This window comes from Hippocampus zosterae, chromosome 15 (genome assembly GCF_025434085.1).
Source record: "Hippocampus zosterae strain Florida chromosome 15, ASM2543408v3, whole genome shotgun sequence".
Taxonomy (NCBI): domain Eukaryota; kingdom Metazoa; phylum Chordata; class Actinopteri; order Syngnathiformes; family Syngnathidae; genus Hippocampus; species Hippocampus zosterae.
In genome coordinates this window covers 10,876,098-10,897,751 of record NC_067465.1, presented here as the reverse complement: position 1 = coordinate 10,897,751, position 21,654 = coordinate 10,876,098, and the positions used below count along the sequence as shown (strand labels likewise).

Genomic DNA, 21,654 nt, shown 5'->3' with positions numbered 1-21,654 from the left:
AAGGTCACATTAAGTTCACATGTAAAGGTTTGAATGCATTTTAGCCTTGTCCTTTTAGTAGGGTATGTAATGGGAATTTGACATATAATAGTTCTAAAATGTAAGTAAATGTTCGTTCATTATTTTGATAACACTTGTAGTCTTGGTTTCCCTGGACAAGACACGTATCATCCTACTGTTTTTCTCATGAGAGTTATGTTTTTCAAAAATGTAGTCATGATTACCTGTTAATATCACCCCCTGTACGATAGATGGCGACATTTTCTTGGACGAACACCATTTCCCATTCTATGCCAGGAAGTCCACTTATTTGATTCACCAATCAAATTGGCATATTCGCGACCGTTGAACGGCCAACCAATGGCGTGGCTTCCTGTGGGATTTAAATTCTGTGGCGTCTTTTAAGCACATTTTCAAAAAGGAGGAGGTCTTGCCAGGTTTTAACTGCGATTACTGAACTCCGTCACGTCATTTGTAGAGAGAAAGTTACATTTTTCTTTTGTAGGACAAGGCTTAGTAGAGTTGTCATAGTATTCCTAAGTCGTAATTGACGTTGGGTATTAATCGACACTTTCAGGTCTGCGTTACCGTGCTTTTTTTCATTCACTGAGTGAGAGCGAGAGCATTGAAAATGGCACAGTTCGGATTTGAAAACGACATCAGCGACACGTTGAAGCTCGACGTCCCCATTACCAACGCTCCTATTTCCCGCTGGCAGAGAAAAGCAAGCGCGTCAAACTCGTCCTCGAGCGCCTTGACCCCCGGGAAGTATGCCAACGCCTCGCTGAACATATCATCAAAGACGCCGTGTAAGACTCCGTGTAAGACGCCAGGTAAGGCACGGCGACGGATACCTGTAGAGACGGACATTTTGATAGTTTGTAAATGAATTCTAATGTATAGATCGGGGTGGGGGGTTCTCGGTTCACAACGTCCGCTCATTCATTGCCGTTTGTAACAGGAATGAAAAATGCACCTTGAATAAACAGTCACTGTTAAGTCATTACTCATTACTCTACTCTACAAAAGTGACCATAGTTAACCAATATTCCAGAAGTGACTTTTTTTAAATGGTGCTCACTGCTACAACCTTGCAAGCCACCACCAGACGAAGACGCAGAGTGCAGAGGCCATCTTTTCTTTCCCTTTTCTGTTTTTCCTTTCCTCCCTTTTCATTGGCTTGCAAGCCGACATAGACATGGCATATCTTATTTAAATAAACCGAGGGCATGTTTTATAGCTTTTACGACACCTAAAACCGCTTGTTGCAAGATTGATTTTTAAAAAATCAATTATGCGGTTTAATTCCTATTACCGGTACACTTTTGCAATATTAATCAGAATGCTGTTGGTGTGGAGCCTATAACCTGATTGTAAATATTTTTTTTAGACTTGAACATTTTATGTTGACTTTTATTTTTAAATAGGTAGATGGAAAACCACGCCATCAAAGATGGGAGCGGACCGCTTCATTCCTGTCCGTAATGAGAAACAAATGGAAATGGCGAGTTTCTTGCTCTCAAAGAAGGCTCGACCCAAGGAAGACGGTGTCTCAACAGCTTTGTTGGCAAGTGATTTTCAAATAGTCTATACTGTACTGTACAGAACATCCACGAATGAGTTTAATTATTTGTCATCTTCGGGTATGTTGTCACAGGAACAGCAAAAGACGTGGTCCATCGCGCTGAATGGATGCAACCTCGAAGAGGCCCGCATCCTGCAGTTCAGTGGGAAACCAACCGTTAACCCAGATGGTAAGGCCAGCTTCTGCTTTATCGTGCAAATAAATCCCAGGCTGTATTTAGACTTGACAGTTCAAATGACACAATTCGGAAATGTATCATGGCAGCAAAAGGCCCACTCTGGCTAACGGCTATGCAATATTTCATATTTTGGATTATGAATGCATTATTGTCTTAGGTGGCATCAGTGTTGGGATGTGGAATGTCTCATGGGTTATGTCACTTGAAATGTCCACGGGTAAAAAAATCGAAAATGAATACTTGGACCTGAAGTTTCAATCTAACCGTAGGAAATGTTTTGTTTTCCAGGCCAACACAACACTTTGAAGTCCTTGTACAGTCACACCATGACTCCTATGTCCAACAAAAAGACACGACACATATCTTCCAGCGCCGACAGAGTCTTGGACGCTCCTGACATTCGCGATGATTTTTGTACGTTTTTGCCTCACGAGTAAGCGGTCTAAACCTCAATTAGAGCATACGCCACTGACTTGTGGTACCACCCCCAGATTTGAATCTGCTCGATTGGAACAGCCGCAACATTATGGCAGTGGCTCTCAAAGACAGCGTGTACCTGTGGGATGCCACTCAGGGAAATATCACCCACCTCATGAACATGGACAATGAGGCGGCGTATATCAGCTCGCTGTCTTGGGCCAAGGAAGGCAACTACCTGGCAGTTGGCACCAGCGACTGTGCAGTCCAAGTCAGTTATTTTTTTTTTTACTGCATTTGTAATTGTTTTTGCAGTTACAAAATCTGAATCTTATTCCTACTCGGAAATTGATTTGATGAAATAAAGGTACAGGGACCGGGGAAAGCAAACAAGATTCTAAAATTGAAAAGGGACACATAGGATCAAAATTAAATTTCGGTGGAGGAAAAAAATGATTCAAATCTGAATAAGGGAAAGATGAAAATGATATTAAATTAGATTTTTTTTAATCAATTCAAAAAATGTGAATTAATTTGAATTCCTATTTTATTACATTTTTATTCTGAAATCAGTTTTTTGGGTTGGTTTTGAAAAAATCAAATCGGGATTTTTGAAAGGGTTTCAAATGGGACTATTTTGATGGAAGAGTGTTTGTTTTTTAATGTATGAATGGGATCATGAGATTTATTTTTAAAAAAAAAAATAGGTAGGGGTCAGTGTGAATGAGTAATTTTATTGTGTGTATGACAGAAAATTGTTTTTTGGGTGGGTGGCAGGGGTCTGGATTTATACATTTTTTGTTGTGGTGAAATTTTCATTCAGCCCTCAAATAATTTCATCCTGTAGCTGCATTGCTGTCTTTTGATAGTTGTGGGACGTAGAGCAAGAGAAATGCCTTCGCAGCATGAACAGCCACTCTGCACGAGTCTGCAGCCTGAGTTGGAATAGCCACATCTTGTCCAGGTACTTTTAGTTTCCTTTTCTAAACCTAATGGTGGCCCCCATCACCACTCAACAACTCCAACTACCCCCGCCCCAGCGGCAGCCCGTCAGGCCAGATTCACCATCATGACGTGAGGGTGGCGGAGCACCACATCTTCACATTGCATGGCCACTCTCAGGAAGTGTGCGGGCTGCAGTGGTCGCCGGATGGCCGCTACCTGGCCAGCGGCGCCAACGACAACCTGGTGTGCATCTGGCCCCGCGTGGCCCAGGGCCGCACAGACGTCACCAAGCCGCTGCACTCACTGAGTCTCCACAAAGGGGCCGTCAAGGTATGCAAGAGTGATGTATACATTTGTGAGGAATTGTCTGTTTAAAGCAGATGGCACTGTGCCATCAGCACTGAGTATCAAAGATCTTTGATGCTAGGTGTGCGGGTGACACGAGTCAACCACACACGGCTAATGTGATCTTCACACATGAAATATGGTGGCGCCCTGTCAATGCGTTTCACAAGCTGTCATGGAGGATAAATTACCGGTAGTTTGAATATTTAGTTTTATGGGGGGGGGGTACCCGCTCCCTAGCGAATTAGTTCTTTTTTTACTCTTGCTAATCCGAAATGTAAGACCTCTCTAGAGAATTGATGGCGCTGTCCTAAAGATCCCGCTTATTCTGAGCATTATAACTTTTGGTCATTTCTGTCTCATCTTTGGAATTTAGTGTTAATGTGTACACATTTTTATTCTCGTGTTGTAACAAAATTATTTTGTATACAGTAATCCCTTGTTTATCGCGGTTAGTGGGGACCAAAACCACCCGTGATAAACAAAAATCCGCGAAAAATCCACGAAAATTATCAATGTTTGAAAAAAAATTCAGTGATGCACCGAATCCGTGATAAATGAACCAGGAAATAGCGAGGGATCACTGTACAGTGGGTTTCCCCTCAAATAATGAATGCAGTGTTTGCTTCTAGGCTTTGGCTTGGTGTCCATGGCAGTCCAGCATCCTGGCCTCGGGTGGCGGAACCTCGGACTGTCACATCCGTGTGTGGAACGTCAACAGCGGGTCCTGCCTCAGTTCAGTCGACACACAGTCCCAGGTAATATCCCCCCACTATATAATTTGATAATGTGTCAGATCCCGCTTACCTATAGGACTATCATGTGATAAAATGACAATGTTGGCTCAATTTCCTGTTTTTTTGTGAACCTTTGGTTATTTTTAATAGCCATGAAAAGTTTTCTTTTGTGGTGGGGGGAATACCAGAAATTGTCATATCGGCATTCTACACTTATTGACCCAAATTTTCACCTGTGAACAACTTTCAGGTGTCGGCGCTTGTGTTTGCTCCCAACTACAAGGAGCTGGTGTCTGCACACGGTTTCACACAGCATAACTTGGTCATCTGGAAGTATCCGTCCATGGCAAAAGTTGCAGAGCTCAACGGTAAGCGTGACTTCGCATCCAATGGAAAGCAACTTGGCTACCCACAGGTGCAGTCAAGGCTTTACTTACTTGGAGGTCCCCCAATTCTAGCTTTTTCAAAATGACTCCCGAGGTACAGGGAGGGTTTTTTTCCCCTTTTTTTTGGTGCATGCTACAAGCAAAAATGTTACTGAACAAATGAGACAATTTTGTCCTTCCTGAGTGTGCTGTTTGGTAGATGGTGAACATTTCTACGATCAGGGGCCCAGTGTGGTTGCTTAGTTGTCTGCAAGTCCCAGAGGAAGTTTACTACAAAACCAAAGAAACTTGCATGTTTGGGAACTCAAATGGGTTGTTATTTCAGGGTGGGTGGGGGGTTGATTGGAACCACTGTATTAAAATTTCGCCCTCCCCCACCACCAGGACACGATGAGAGAGTCCTCAACATGGCCATGAGTCCAGACGGCTCCACGGTGGCCAGCCTGGCTGCGGACGAGACCATTCGCCTGTGGAAGAGCTTTGAGGTCGACCCCAAGAAAAAAGTCAAAGACAAGACGCCCATTTCCCTGCACTCGGCCTTCACTCGCTCCATCAGATGATTTGGAGACACTTTTTTATTTATTTTTTTGAACACCGTATGAATTTTCATAGTGCATTTGCTCAATTGCGGTCACGTTTTGCTTCCATAGTCCACTGCAAATTGGATGAGGCATCCCCTTGATAATTGTCTTCTGTCTGACTTTCCTAACTTTTGAACATTTGAATAAATGTTTCCACAATATGATTATTCAGTTTGATTAATGGCTGACTTGAATGAAAATGTTTTGTGTGGGGGTGGTGCAATAGAATAACAACTGGCAAATTACATTACCAAGAGTTTTTTTTTTCCCTAAAACCTGAAGATTTAGATGGCCAACCATCTTGCTGATAAAACTATTTTATTATTTTGGCTTCCATTTGTTTTAATTTTAACGAATCCTCGTATCCCCACTGAGCATTCCGAGAGATTTTTTTCCAGACCTGTTTGGTTTAGCTATATAAAATAAAAATCTATGAAAACCGAGGCTTTTAGCACCTGTGTTGACTGATTTGTTTTAAACTGATAGAATAATAATCTCCGGGCACTTCCAGAGCAGTATGGATGAGCTCTAAACCATGTTTTCACAGATGGGCAGTAGGAAAGTGAGGTCTGTTCCTTTTGCATCAGCATCTTGCTTTAATATCATATTCATCCTCTATGTTGAGTACCTTTTTTTTATTACACGTATATGTGATAGTTCATTTTGCTATTGGTAACTGGCTAAGCTCCTTTGCGCAAAATCCAATTTGATGAATATAGTTTATTCATCAAATTTAATGGGAAAGTCAAGTAAAAAACCACCCTCTTTTCTCCATGGCATTCGGCAGACATTTTGCCACTTGCGGTTGATGTGACAGCACCATAAGGGCTCAGTTTGTGAATGTCACATGACCAAACCAGAAAATGGATGAGCCGTGTTTGGTTACTACCCGAGTACTGGATTTATGCGTTTATGGCCTTTATGGACACACTTTTATTTTTTTCCCCTCACACTGGATTCTGCTCTCACAAGAAGTGGGAACTGCCGTGAATTGTGATGGGGAAAAAAATGCATAAAATATCACTGTCGCATACAATTCAGGTCCAATCATTTTTTTTCATATCAAATTAAGATTTAATCACAGTTTAGTTTCTGCAGCTGTGTCCACTTCATTGGGGTTTAATATCAAATTCTTCACAGATCAGTTTGCCAAGAAAGAAATGTCAAGTGTTAATTAAGCAGGTTTCTGTTCTGGTCTAAAGTGAGTGATGCACTGATATGCAGAATTCATCAATACTAACGTAATCTACAATTTTAAAAATGTGGCTTATTCCGTACCAGGTGCAAAGCACCAACTGCTTTCCAAATGACACTGACCCCGATATCTAAAACGTGTTTATTTCAAAAAAAGATAAATAAATGACAACAAAACAAATCTATAAATGTAACATGTACAAATGAAAGCCTTTTAATTTAATTTTTCCTCCGCCCACGTTATTTACACGTGCTAGTCTTCAGTGGAAACTATGTTATGAGGTTGGTGTTGGACTAAAGTGGTACGAGCGGAGTGCAATAACAGCAATGAAGGAACACAGTCCGTGAGAAAATGGAGCACCGACCTTCATGCGTACAAAAGCATGCGCGCATCACAGTGTCGCCACAAAAACACACAAGATCACTGACAACAACACAAACATTAAAAAAAACACACATAGCCATTCATATCATCAAGTCCCAACAATGTAAATCACTGTAAACTAGACTTGTTCTCAAAGCCGTTTCAGGATTTATTCCATATCCTTGCTCGATGTACTAGTATACTCTCTCTTCACGAGAAAGACAATTCAGTGCACTATTTGAACAACTAGGGCAAGTGAGTAGAACCGTTTTTATAAGTAAAGTTTTTTTCCGTCAATTGCTGCATGACATTTCCACACACAAGTCGGAAAACTACATGTTCGAAATTAGGCAAAACTGTGCACTAGTTTATAATTACAGGAACTGGTACTACTGATGAAAAATTCAACTGGTAAATACTGTATTTAATGCTTCGCTCGCAGTACCAGAAGCACACCGGTGTCAGGCAGTGTACAATTATGCCTCGCGAGTAGTCGTCCGGTAGTTGGGGAAACAAAAAAAAAAGAACGACCTTAAGACATCCATTCTGCTCGTGCGCTGAATTCTCTTACTAGTAAGTATACAGTGTACTAGTACAGCTTGATATCAAAGCTATTGAATAAATGCTGAAATGGCTTTCCCAAGGGTTTGTTAGTCTATAGTTGTAGACATATTCAGGGTTTAAAAGAAAAAAAAAAGTTGGACCGAGTAGACTGCAACACGGATGTTCACTAGTAAAGCAGTTAGGAAGTAGTAGCTCAGACAGCTTTCCATAAGAACATTTCAGCACACCAGTCGGACAACTTCGTATTAGTAGTGAGGCAAACAACTAGTGGGCATTTTGGTGCCAATAATTGGGTTGAAGAGGCTACTCGTGCATGACACACGCTTACAAGTTGGACAGTGCAGTTCTTTATGAGGGAAGGTTTCTTTGTGTATTAGAAGGTCAAAAGTGTCACTCATAGTGGAAAACATCTTACTTGTAAGAGAATCATTCAACTCGTGTGCTAGTGCCTTACTAGTGAGGACAAAGAGCATACTACTGCATATTAAGGATTTTGGGAAAAAAATGCTTAAAAAATATTTTTTCACACTAGTAGGCCATGCTACTAGTGAGACAAAACTACTATTGGGTATTTTCGTGCTACTAGTCCGGTCCAGGAGGCTACTAGAGCATGGCATGCCTGCTAGCCTAGTTGGGCTTAGTAGTGCTACTAGTGCAGTACAGTAGTTTACGAGGAAGAGTTAAATTGCACACTGGAAGGCCAAAACTGACACTAGTCCTGGAAAAAAAATGTTACTTATCATTCTACTAGTGTGCTGAAATGTCTCACTCATGACGCTGACAAACTTACAAGTATGTGGAACGTAAGCTGGATATGAAATAAAAGCTCCAACGGCTTTCCATAGACTTGGTTATTCTATTGGTGCACTAGTATAGCAGAGTCATTATGACAAGTTCAGGGTCCCAAAAAGTTAGATCTCCTTTACTTTGCCCAGGTGCACATTGCCATTGGTGTGGCTGTGGTGGTTGTTTTGCTCGGCGCTGCCCTTGTGCTGGTGGGTGCCGTGGGTTCCGTTGGCCAGCGGAGATGCTGAGCGGGTCTGCTCGTGCCCGCTCTGGAGTTGGGTGACGGGGAGCCGTTTGCCCCGGATGTAGGCCTGCAGCCAGAAGTTGGAGAAGAGCACGAAGAAGAGCACGCCGTACATCCAGATCAGGTGGATCCACAGGGGCACCTGGTAGTCGCACTTCTCCATGAAGTAGTACTGGCTGATGTGCACCGACACCACGATGAACTGTGTCTGCCGGAAACAACGCAATACATACAAATTCTACAGATTGCTGTTTGAAATTATGGAATTTACTCCAAATTCATACTTGGGTTTTAATCTTCATCTAGCTGATTTGATTGCATTTCATCCTCTTGTATGAGTTTGACTTTTGCTAGCCAGACCAGATTCATTCAAAAATCTATATCAAGTCCAAATAATGTCAGGTTTTATTTATTAACCCTTACAGGGACAGCGGTTACTACAGTTGTAGTTATCATATTATAAGGTCACAGGGTGGATCAAAGGGTTAAAATATCAAATTCAGCCCAAATTGATACTCAAGACATCTGTATCACTGTATATATATATACACACACGTTTTATTTTATTAGAAAAGGCAGTCCTAAACATATTGTGTATCTGTGTATAATTTACATTTTAAATAATATATTTAGCCCAAGTTTGTGCTCAATAAATAACTTACTTTTACTATTTTATTTATAGCATTTAAAATAAAAAAAAATTGAATGAAATTCTCTTCGTTCATCATTGTTCTTTTAATTCAGCCAAGCTCATACATAAATTCAAACCATTTTTATGTTGAATTGTTAAATACAGTCGACACATTCAAAACATTTAGAAAAGAAGATTTTTAAAAAAATATATCATCATCATCAGTATTTATTGTAATATTTTGTCTTAAACATATACAATTCAAAATTAATTCACACAATTTAGTGTATTTTCTTATTGATATAAATTGTGCCATTCCAAAGTCAGGGTAAATTCTTTCAAGAACTGACCATAGAAGCGTGCCGCAATACCTACCAGCTGGATGGCGGTCATGTACTTCTTCCACCACAAGAACCTCTGGAAGCGTGGCCCTGCCGCTGCCAGTCCGTAGTACGTGTACATGATGACGTGGACCGTGGCGTTCACCATGGCGTGAAAAGAGCCCATCCCTCCAGCTGAGTTGGGGGAGAAAATGTCGGTCATTTTTTGAGAAGTTGCATTCATGCCGACCGACGAGTACGAGTCGGTCTTTACCAGGAGTCAGCATGATGCCCCACCACCAAGACCAGGGCATGACCGAGTGATGGAACACATGGAGAAAGGTGATTTGATTTTGTTTCTTCCTCAACACGAAGAATACCTGAAACGACATCATCGAACGAGAATTAGTTATGCAAAACAAAAAATAATAATTAAAGAAAAAAAACATACAAAAATACGACAAACAACGTTTACGGAAACAAATGCTCACCGTGTCGAGGAGTTCAATGAACTTGGAAAAGAAAAACAGCCAACCCGCTCGCACCATCTGAGTGAAGGAAAGGGAACAATGTTTGATGCTGACATGGGTTGAATACTGTAAAGTGCATGCAGTTAATGAACCACGTGCGCTCGTTGCATACAACACCGCTGCTTAGTCTTGCTGCCTATTTGCTCATATTTTCACATCTGCATAATTGCAGAGTGGACAATTTTGTAGGAGACTGGACTGGTCCATAATTTTCTATATTGATGCTAAAATAATGATATATTTGCGGTGTGTTCACAAACACCTCCGTAGTATTAATTTTTTGATTTCTTTGCTGGATTTTCTGGTTTGGTGCACTTTTTTACTTAGTGCCATTGAAGCTATCATTAATTTCCGTTTTTTCTGAGGCGGTCTTTGAACGCCTCTCGAGCCGAATTGAGAAAAGAATGTACGTGTCTGTATTCGTTTGGGAGTTTTAAAGAATTAAAAAAGTAATTCATTCATTTTCCGAACCGCTTTATCCTCACAAGGGTCACGGGGGCTGCTGGAGTCTATTCCAGCTGTAAAATTAATAAAGTGTACTGTAATATTCTTTTCTTGTATTTGGTGACGTCACAGAGAGGAGACGATTCAGGTTGGGGAATATTGACTCCAGCAGTTAGTCTGAGTGTGGAGTGCAAGATCGTGAGTTGTGGCCAACAGCAACTTCGATGAATGTGTGTGTTATTGCTCTTTTTGTTTATTAAAAAACGATAGATTACATCAGCGACGGCGTGCAACCTTCTTTCCGCATTGAAGGGCATTACAGTACGTACAGACCACACTACAGGTCTTTTTGTCTCAGAGCTGCAACAATCTATTTACTGGTTTCACCCAAAGATGCACGTACGCATGTCCAGAATTTGAGGAGCATTCAATACAACGCTGCTGCTTCACATCTGCAGTTGAACCCTTTTCAAAGTGCAGCTGTTCAAACACAGCTGTGACATTTACAATTACCTTGGAGAGCTGCTCAACTGCATTTCACTGACGAATTGCCGTTGAACAGTGTCACAGTTGTAAGAAAGGATTTTGCTTAGTTGTAGACTTTCAAATCGAGACTTGCATGTAATTTTAAAAAACTTTGCATCAGCACATTTTTGATGTTGTTAAACATACATTTTGTTGTCCCCAAATTACAGGAAAACATTTGTGGGGGGGTTTTTTTTTGAACAATGAAAAGCATCTACTTAGCTCATTTTTTTGTTTTATAAAATAACTAGTATAACCGCCCCCACCCCCCAACAAAAAGTGAGATTTTTGTTTTCAGTTGAGATGAAATTTTTGCATCATCCTACAGTGTGTTTACATTTTGTTTTCAACATTTGTTTTCTAACTCGCCTGGCAACACAACTGGGCATATTGTGGTTTTCAGGAAAAATCTACATTAAATCATTTTTTCGTTTTTATGTTTTCAGCAAGAATCAAAAATATACAAATACCAATCGTGTATTTCTTTTTAGACATCTATGTTTTTAGTTCCCCTTGCTGTTAAGTTTTTGTCGTTATTGATTTTAAAAATATTTCTCAGTTTTCTATCAATTTGAAAACTATCTTGGAGAGGGAGAAAAATCAAACTATGAAAAGCATGGACCCTAAAAATGTTTAATTTACCAGTTTGTGCCTTTGAAGTAATTGGACCCAAGGTGAAATTTTTCATAAATCCCTCATATTCAACTTACGTAAAAAAAATAAAGATGAATAAATACCATACATTTCCCTTCTTTAAATAAAGATATGCTACTTTACCCGAAGTGTTTGAGGACTGCTGGAGGGATCAATTAAATCACATCTCCACGTGAATGTGGTGCCCCATCCGGACATCATGAACTGGAGGGGGGGGGTGGGGGGGGGAAGACACATCCACAATAAATTCGAATCAACTCAACCAGATTTTGTAGTGCATTCCTCGTACCTCGTACACGATGAAAGCGTTGAAGGCGACCATGCCGAAGTTGTAGACCACCATGACCGTGTTGAGGTGGAAGGGCTTGCGGTTGGCCATCAGGCGAGGACCCAAATAGATGGCGAAGACGACATAGCTCACCAGGAGGGTCGTCATCTTGGCGGGACAGTGAACCAACGGGTAATCTTTGACCCGGGCATCTGGAAACCACGCATGGACAAATTTCATGAGCAAAAAAAAACAAAAAAAACCCCACCTGATCCAATTGCCGTGCACCTGGAAATATCGGTGACCTGACCTCATCTCGCTTCACAGGATTAGTAAATATTTTTCAAAAAAAGAGGATTCAAGCTCTTCATTCCCACTTGTAGTTGAACTAAAAATCAACCAAAGAGAATGAGAAAAGTACGGTTCTACCATTTTTTGAGGCAATTCTCATGTGGCCGCATCAAGCAGGTCTATTTTGCATCCCTCTCTGGAAAATTAGCTCTGGCTTGTTAAAAATGTCTTTTACACATCTATTTTTAGAAATGATGTACAGCGGAATCTTCTGTTTTTCAATTGATGATTTTCATGCAATATTTTGGTGTTTATTCCCCGCGCCCCCATCCAAAAAAAAAGGATTGAAAGCTAGCTGGCACATTTATCTTGACCTACAGCATATAATTTTGAGGTATTCAAGGACATGCAGATCAAATTTCATCACATTTTTACAATACGCAAGAAAATTATACAACCCCCCCTCCTAGTATTCTTATGATTAAGGGGTTTCTAAGCATTTTTAAAATAAATTCTTTCAAAATCATGTTCTTGCACTGTGTTCTTTTAGTAATTTCAATAATCTGTGGTTTATTTTCTACTCTGCTTTGAAAGATCTTAAATTATGTTGCCTTTAAATCTTGTTTCATAACTATGTGAAGGATATTGAGTTAGCTTGTGTATGAGATGTTCAGTATAAATAAAACTGCCTTGCCCAAAAGGTGCTATGGTGACTGTGGCTCTCATTTTGTCATAAAGTACAATAACCACTGTTTATTGTTGAAGATAGGATCCAGACTCACCTGCACTAAGTGAAAAATGAATGAAGAAAATTCTGAAAATTGAACTCCCTACACACTTTTAACTACTGGTAGTTAAAAAAACCCAAAACATTTTTACACCCAGTGTAAACCCATTCCTACACAGCAGCACTTTGAAAGAGTTATCACATCTTGTCTGTATTACTAGAATGCTAGAATTGACTTTGGAGTCATCCAGCCTCCCTTCAAATATGCGGTTGGTTCAAAATGTTGCATATCACCTCTTAACTCGAAGACAAGAGAAAGCACACACATTTTATTCAGGCCTCCCCCCTCGGCCTGCCTCTGCCCTTTAAAAGTCAATTTGAGGTTCTGCTGCGTGTCTTCAAATCAATCCGACAGGTTTTGTCAGGTTCCTCCCAAAACTCGACACTGTACATAGGCGTGAATAGAATGAGGGAGCGTTGAAGTCGCATTTGTTGGCTTTGTTCATCCGGAAGCGTCATCTCAGATGGAGCGTAAAGTCAACTCACCGCATTTGGACAGCAGGTCATCGTAGAATTCCAAAATATTGGATAGAGCTTCTCGCAGCATGGTGACTGCTCGCCTCTTTACCTAAAACAAGACGTTAAACACATAGTCACTCTCTCCTCATGCTGCTCTCCAAAAGGTTTTACAACCTTTATTTGTGCCAAGGCACATCTTTTACATGAAAAAAACATATCGGCTCACCACTAAACAAAAATGTCAGCAAAAATTATGTTCACTGAAATAATTGCGTGTGAAATCTGGCCGTGTTTCATTGAACGCGAAGCTACTTTTCTGTTGTTTGAATGGCAACATATGAATCTGCAGGCTGATTTGGAACTGGTGCCATTTTCGTAAAAAAATTCTGGAAGACTATATTATTGCTACGGGGGCTCATTCTAGTGGTACGCAGAAGAAGACAGTTTGTTTGTGTTTCACTTTTAAGTTGCATTTATTTGCATTTAGTCTTTAAGAACAAATTTTGAATATTTCAGGTTCCGACATTACCAGTGGCCCACTGGCCCGGTTGAAATCAACACTTTCTTGATTTTGTTAATATCTAATGTTCAATATTTTTAGTTTTTATTCTCGTTGCGCACATATAGCTGTGTGCTTTATACTCGTGTGCATTTTGGCCACTTAGTATACACGCTTCAATATTCCATACATAGGAAGGCCTACATTTATTATTATGAATTTTGTTCAGTATCATTTTGAATCAGGGCCAGTGCTGGTTCTGGCAGGGTGATGTCAGGCCACCATCAAAAAAGGATTCATGTCAGACCCTGCATTTATTTCGGTACAATTCAGATTAAATTGTTATTTAAGTACAGGTTTTATCTGAGCGCAGTTGTTTTCAAGAGAAATCACTGAATCGTTTGGATACATTTCTAAATTTAAAAGCATGACCTGTAATGACCTGTAAATTTTTCTTCACCTGTGACAGTATATCGATGGCAAGTATCAAGTATCCCTTTCATATTTACCACCAAATTGTCTTTATATTCAATCCAATCAGAGATGTATTGTATTCATTTTTTTATTAGGGTAAATGTATTATTTTTAATACCACATATCTTGACATTGATAGCGATCAGCATCAGCATCGGTATCCGTATTATTGATATTTGTATCGATCCGCTCACCTCAAATGTAGTCACAAATTTATTTAGCATGAAATCCAGGTGTGTTTAGTTGAACATAAAAGCTGTTATTCGCTTTTATGAATTACATGTAAATTTTTCCTGGCATGGACAAATTAACAATGGTATGTTATTTGGAGTATGTAAATGTTCATTTTCAGACCAATTGAGTGAAATTGGGTGATTTGGGAACCCCCGTTACAAAACGACGAAAAGTCTCGATGAAATCATATAAGCTGCATTTGAAGCGAGCCATTCATTCATGTTGAAATACGTTGTCAGTGGAGAACAATGAAATTCTCCCCGACTGACTAACAGAGCAAGTCAGACGGGTGAGGCGAAGCTCTTGGCCCACATGGAGCGGAGTGGTTTATCAGGGCGTGCGATTGCCAAATAAACATCAGGGGCAAGTTTGGAGATTGTTGCAGACATCCTCGTACCCGACGTATATTTTGAAAAAGAACCAAATATTAAGGCTACTTATTTTCTTCCGGTTGGACCGGAAACCCAAAGCTACTTAGAGGCCGTCATAGTTTGCCATAATATCAATCAGCGAGACTTTTTCCCCTGAGGGCTGCATACAGCAAAATGGAAGGAGGACAAGGTTCAGATCAGCATTTACGAAGAGCAGTTCAATGTATCAAAGATGAAAACATCAGGCTGAATTTTTAAATAGTTGACAATTATTCAATCATTTTTAAAAATGTAAGACAAAAAATGTGATATTTTCACAAAAATGTGTAGTTTGGAGTACAATATAATGTTTTTAAAATGGAAAAATGATATTTTTTTCCAAAATGAAAATACAGTATATATTTTAAATCAGTGAATATAAAACGCCTAACACCTTTAAACATTTAACTAAAACAAAGCTTAAATGTATTGTAAAATTCCTTTCTCCAAATTCAAAACATTTCACAACCTTTCATTCAACTTTTTACTACTTTTCAAGTGTAAATAAAAAGTGACAACTTTCACAGAATTGATCATAAAACACTTTTTATTCTTTGACTTTTGACTCAGCGTGAATCCCTGCATTGTTTTTAGTATTTTATGGTGTTCAATGTTTTTATGCCATTGATAAATTTCATTGTCTTTGCTTTTGTATCTATGATTTATACTCCATGTGGAACATTTAGTAAGCAGCGATGATTGTAAAGTTACAAATACAAATAAAGTTGTTTTGAGTTGAGACCATTTTAAATGTATCCCCAACCCTCTGATGTAGTCATACATTTGAAAATGTATGACTACCAGAATAGACAACTTTGGGCACCACTGACATAAAGTTCTTACTCCACCAAACACAACTTAAAACATGTGCCTTGTCAATGCTTAACAAAACATCTTCCCCAATTTGCCTTCACTTGAGTTAAAGTTATTGAAAAAACATTCAGGTGAAGAAGTGTGTGCAAGGGTGTTGCAAGTTGAATCACATCCAGGTCTTGACTCACCTGCTGAGTCCTCAGCTCTTGCTCCCGTAACAGCCAGGGCGGGCGCTCAGGCAATCAAACTCCAAAACCGGTCAGTGAGGAGGAGCAGGTGGAAGCCAGCCAAACCACAGTGACGCTTCCCGGCTTCAGCTCCACGTCCCGCCGGGTCTCGGGCGCAAAATTTTCCAAAGAGACAGTTGAAGTGGGCTTAGGGTTGAGCTGGGGGGGGACTCCAGTTACGCCGGAGTGAGCGTCAGGTCAGGATTAGGACCGGAGGTCATTCACTCTACTCCATTTAAAGCCCTTCTGAAAGTAGTGGAGTGCAGGCAAGTTTTAGAACCACACCCTGTTTCAATGGGAAGCTCCGCCTACCCGTCCACGCTCAGCTTGCTTGTGATTGGCCGACCTCATCAATGAGCCAGTGGGAAGGGCTTTCGGGGTTTAAAGAGGCCAAGGCCCGCTAAAGCTAAGAAAAGGCCTATTGTTAGACACAAGTTAGTTCATTTTGCCTGTAAATGTAGCCTTCAAGGTTGAAGTGCCAAATTAGGATTTCAAGACTGGTTTAGTATTTCAAATTAGGGATAGGAAACTTTTCAGACAGTTTTGGAGTTTCAAATGATGCTTTAAACTTTAAAGCATGATTTAAGGTACCAAAGGTTTTTAAGACAGGGATATGGGTTTCAAACTAGGGCAGGGTTTTCCAATGAGGTTTTTAGATTGGGTAATGATTTCAAATTATGGTTTCAAGGATAGTTTGTAGTATCAAGAGTGGGTTAGGGTTTCAAACTAGGATTATTTTTTAATCAGGCTTTTTACACTGGGTTAGGTATTCAGCCAGGTTTAAAGTTTCAAAATAGGGTTAGGTATCTATTTAGGGTTTCAAGACAGGTATAGGGTTTCAAATTAGGGTTAGGATTTCTAATTAGTTTTAAACTAAGTTTAAGATTTCTAATTGGGTTTCTTAGACCGGATTGGAGTTTCAAAATTATCGTTACAAACCCGGATTAGGGTCTCAAATTAGGGTCTCAAAACTGAGTTAGAGTTTAGGATTAGAACACAGGGTTAGATTTTCAAATTATGATTTCAAACCAGGTTTACTGTTTTCAACGAGGGTTAGGTTTTCCATGTATGGTTTTTAGACAAGGTTAGGGTTTGAAATATTGGTTTGAAGCATGTTTTTTGGTTTCAAATTTTGGTTAGGTTAGGGTTCAAACTGGGGTTAGGGTTCCAAGACAGGCCTATGATTTCAAGTACAAAATATGAAAATATAGTTTAAAGATAGTGTTAGGGTGTGGAATTAGGGTTCCAGGTTGAGGTTAGTGTGTCAAGGGGATGAAATTCAAATTAGGCAGTGAAGTCTGTTTTAACATTTCAAAAAAAAAAAAAGAATAGGGTTTTAAAGTAGGGCTTTGAATCCGAGAGAAACAAAGAATTTGAGCACATTTCAGGTGACATGTTATATAACGATTGTTGCTTAATGTAAAGCTGTGCACCCCCCCTCCAGTCACATGTAGGGCAAAGGTGATGCCTTGCAGATCTCAGTCATGGACCGAGACACACACATGATACACAATGTGGTAAATATGTATGGTACAGTACACACAAATCGGTGTTGATGGCAGTAGCAGCAAAGCAAGTGAACAGGAGGTCGTTGTTGTCATTCTCGTGCCTCCATCGTCCAATCCGGTAACGAGCTCCCCCCGCCCCTCCACCACGCGCCGCTGTGGTCTAACCAGTTCCCCGAGACGAGATGCCCCCTTACTCCACCCTCATCCTCACCCGCCCTGTACGTTAGAAGCTGTGGCCTCCCCCCTCCCCAAAAAAAAGGCACCAGACACGAATGGAATCTGAGCACGCGAGCACAGTGCAAGAGTGGGAGGCGTGTCACTATTTATATTCTTTGACACAAGCACACATGCAGGCCTTGAGCCAAAATGAGCCAACACTGCACAAAAGTGCAAGTCATCATATTGCTAATTGAACTGGAGCATGTTATACAACCACAAAAAAAACAACAACAAAAACGGCTTTCGGCTCACTTAAAAAACATCATGAATTTCCACTGAATTCAGCGTCCTTTTTTTAAGCATGACACAATTCTTTTGGTGTCTGTTCATGTGCTTGGGTTGGGTCAACAGATTGCATTCGTGTTTATTTAACTCTCCTGTTACCTTTGTTTCTTGGGTACAGCAATAATGTTCTTGGGTCATTTTAACCCGGGGTGTATTTGATTATCTTAAAAAGTCCCAAAGGGGAAAACAACTTCAAAATATTACAAAGTGTGTTTCATTATTAGGTCCATCTCCAACCATAAGTATAAGTTGCATTTTTTAAATCAAAAAGTTGCATTTTACAATGGCTTTAATGTAAATTGTGAAATCACAAAATATGACACACACAGTGTTGGACTTTTAACTTTTTAAAAATGTTTTTGTTTACAATCATTTCTTAAATGCGACACTTTGACTAGCAAGATAACGGGAACGTGAATTATATTACTGAGGTCAAAGGTAACCCAAATTGAGTGAACTAACTAACCCAGCACTCTTTCCAAAAAGGTGGCGAGCCAATGCTGAGTAATTCATACCCAACGCACTGGCTTGAGGATTTAACATCGCATATTGGTTCAAGATTTCCATCAGAACCACCCATACTGATGAGATGCAGCTATTAAGAAATGGATTGCCAGGTTATCAGGTTAAAAGTAACACCGATTTTATTACTAACATGTTAGAAGAAGAAAAAGAAGCAACTTTCGCACTCAGCTGTACCTCCTGTAAGAAAAACAAGAAACAAAAAGTGTGAGTCACACTGTCTACAATATTCCATCGAAGGTCCTATGTATCTTAATGGACTTTTAATAATATAACCAAACGGTGATCATTCACCCCGTTGAGAGGTCATATTCATTAAGATTTAATGATTTAATTACCTACCATTTAATTCATTGCAGACACAGTTGGGTGTCAGGATAGAATTGTATTTTATTTTTTCTTGGGTGTTGTTTATATTTCTGGGTTCTTGCATATTCAGTGAAACTCAGCTGCATCTGATGTTAATGAGTCCAGTTTCGATTTCGGGGGAGCACACCAAAGTAAAAGTCACTCCCCAAGGGGAACGGAGAGAGGAGCGGTGGATTCCAAACCTGCAGATGGCAGAACTCTGATGACACCTCTGATTAAATTTGGCTTTCAAATGTGGATGAAGCAAAAAGATGTTAAAATGTGCTAGTTTTCAATTTCAGGTCCAAATATCATGTTAAAAGATGAAACTGGTGTTGGTGGGCAAATTTTCTTCTAACTTTACCTGGGCTGTGTCTGAGTGCAAAATGGCTGCTTCAAAACAAAATGGCAGACTTTCCGACCAATTTCTCTCATGGGCCTTTGAAACTTTTAAGTGCATGCTGTCACAATCGATACTAACAACCAACCAATTTCATGTGCAAAAGTGGAAGTGGTATCGGGTGTTTTTTCTTTTTTCTCCCAATTTTCCATGGCTGCTTCAAACCAAAATAGCTGACTTTCGGTTCAATTATTGGCAAGGGTCATTGAAACGGTTTCATGGGTCCTGTTACGATAGATACAGTACGTAAAACCAATTTTGTGTCCATAGATGAAACTGCATGTCTGCATAACATTTTTTCCCCAACTTTTCAAGTGGCTACAACCATCATGAGTGGGCTACTGGGGCAAAGCACAGTCAGCGGATTTTCCGCCACTTTGTTAATTTAACAAGCCATGTTCCTCGTGGTCCTGTGACACGTGTCAAGAAAGTAAAACGCGACAAAACAGCATCAGATTGCTTGTCAGCCGTAGTTTTCAGCTTAACAGAATTAACAAAGAATTCTCAAGGCTTACCACTCGTCCTCAATTAACCAATCATGGCATCGTTCTGGCTGCTTGACTTGCAAAAACTCATGAATGGATCTTGTTAAAACATACTTGAATTCATGGCCCTCTTTGTGAAAGAAGAAATGCCAAACATGGCGCCACATTGAGCTCATAAGTTTCCATCGGACTGACACTGACATCATTGGAATCCTTGTTGGGGTAGACCGAAAACAACATTGAGTGTTTGCTTTTGAGGGTTTCAAACTTTATGTTTGGGGGAACATATGAAGTCTGTCAGTATGGTTCATCATTTGGAACTAAAGCACATTCCCTCTTATGGTATTTGGTGGAATATGTCATGACGACCTTGCTTGCGATGAGGACATGAAGTTTGACAATGTGATGAAATAAAGAGTTTTCAGGCTGAATTTGAGCATTTTTCCCATTACAATCAAAATCAACAAAAGACAGATTATCGTATGCCTCTAAAATATTATTCTGAGGGATTATCATGTGGTGTTGGATGTGAAGAGTGATGTTTTTTTTTGCCTCCCCAATCGGCACTGAAACCTATCTGTGCCGATCGTTGTAAATCTTGGACATGTTCAACACCTACAGTATGTTCTAAAATGCTGAGGTCAATATGAAGTTAGGATCGCATCACAGAATTCAGAATGAGGATGTGAAATGGAACCCTAGCAAAACACATATAAATTGGGGAATTTCCCCCACCCTTACAATGAAAGTCAGCAAAGTCCTTATATTTGGATCTCTCCAAGAGACTATCCAAGCGATTATCTGGTGGTGTGGGGTGTGTTAAGAGTGATTCTTTTTCCTCCCCCTCTCTGTTCAGAAAATGATTGCACATCCAATTGGGGTGACCCATGATTATAGTGATCCTGACGTGGAAGAGAACAATAGCAAATTAATTAGGTCACACATACTAATAATTGGACCAAATTGAACAAAGTCATTAAAGGCCCAATTAAATGATGTCTCTATAAAAGTACCGTCAGCGATTATCGTGTGGTGTTTAAAAGTGATTTTACTGTCGTTATCTGATTTTTAAAAAAGTAATTGCAGCTTACAATCATACATCTTAAACAATATTTATGAACACAAAAATTCATATCGTTTTAATATTTTAAGTGATTTTTAGGAGGATGAATTGCTATTGTAAATTGAACAGGTTTAACACTTATGATTGTTGGCTTTGGGCCTGTTTTCCCAAAAACAACACAGGACAATCCCTCAGGATAATATTTCAATTACATCTGTTAATCTGTTTTTTGTTGTTTTTGAAAAACAAATTCAGCCTGATTGCAAGTCAAATGAACTATTTCTCTTACAAAAATAACAGAAATTTTAAATGGTATTTCACATGATACGAACTTTAAATAAAAGACCATAATATGATACAAGGGTACTTGTCATGTTCCGTTTGTAGTTAGATGCGAGGGGACTTTAATTTTGGCAAAACAAACCGGAAGCACATTGTCATGTTTCGTTTTTGGTTAGATTCTACGGCACTTTAATTTGGGCGACACAAACCGGAAGTACCTCGTTTAGTGAAGACCTCATGGTTTATTGCTAGATTTTGTCATCGTTTCTTGTTTTCTTCTTGAGTATATGCCTTGGAAAGCATAGTCTTTTTACAAAAAGAAAGAAAAACCTAAGGAAAAGAAACTAAAGCTCCATCTCAACATTGTGCATCCTTGGGTTTTTTTTCGTAGTTCGCTCTCTGTCTATCTGTTCACGTCTTGGACACGGACAAGTAGGACAGAATAGTACTGCATTCAGGTTATTGGCATGAACCCTCACCGAATGTTGTTTATACGGTACACTGTACTGAGTACAGTACTGATTGTATTGTTGACAGACTAACCTAAGGAGAAACACTGACACTAAGTGGACAAACTAAAAAAAGCAACACTCTTTTTCCAAGCAAAAAAAAAAAAATGCAAGCTCACAGTCAGAAGCATTCATGTTCTT

At 39.7% G+C, this 21,654-nt stretch overlaps 2 protein-coding genes across 2 annotated transcripts; one reads left to right on the top strand and one right to left on the bottom strand.

The window, feature by feature from the left end:
• The first annotated feature begins 399 nt into the window (after positions 1-399).
• cdc20 (cell division cycle 20 homolog) lies at positions 400-5,338 on the top strand. Its single transcript, XM_052087490.1, has 9 exons — positions 400-821; positions 1,428-1,754; positions 2,052-2,177; positions 2,255-2,451; positions 3,050-3,144; positions 3,221-3,455; positions 4,103-4,228; positions 4,458-4,575; positions 4,978-5,338. The coding sequence occupies exons 1-9, from the start codon at positions 632-634 to the stop codon at positions 5,151-5,153; spliced, it is 1,590 nt and encodes a 529-aa protein (XP_051943450.1). The 5' UTR covers positions 400-631; the 3' UTR covers positions 5,154-5,338.
• A 1,158-nt stretch (positions 5,339-6,496) lies between these two features.
• elovl1a (ELOVL fatty acid elongase 1a) lies at positions 6,497-16,189 on the bottom strand. Its single transcript, XM_052087474.1, has 8 exons — positions 15,854-16,189; positions 13,263-13,344; positions 11,720-11,910; positions 11,554-11,634; positions 9,769-9,825; positions 9,552-9,657; positions 9,333-9,472; positions 6,497-8,534 (listed from the first exon to the last, which is right to left on the bottom strand). Exons 2-8 carry the CDS (start codon positions 13,321-13,323, stop codon positions 8,208-8,210), a joined length of 963 nt encoding a protein of 320 aa, XP_051943434.1. The 5' UTR covers positions 13,324-13,344; positions 15,854-16,189; the 3' UTR covers positions 6,497-8,207.
• Positions 16,190-21,654: the final 5,465 nt, after the last annotated feature.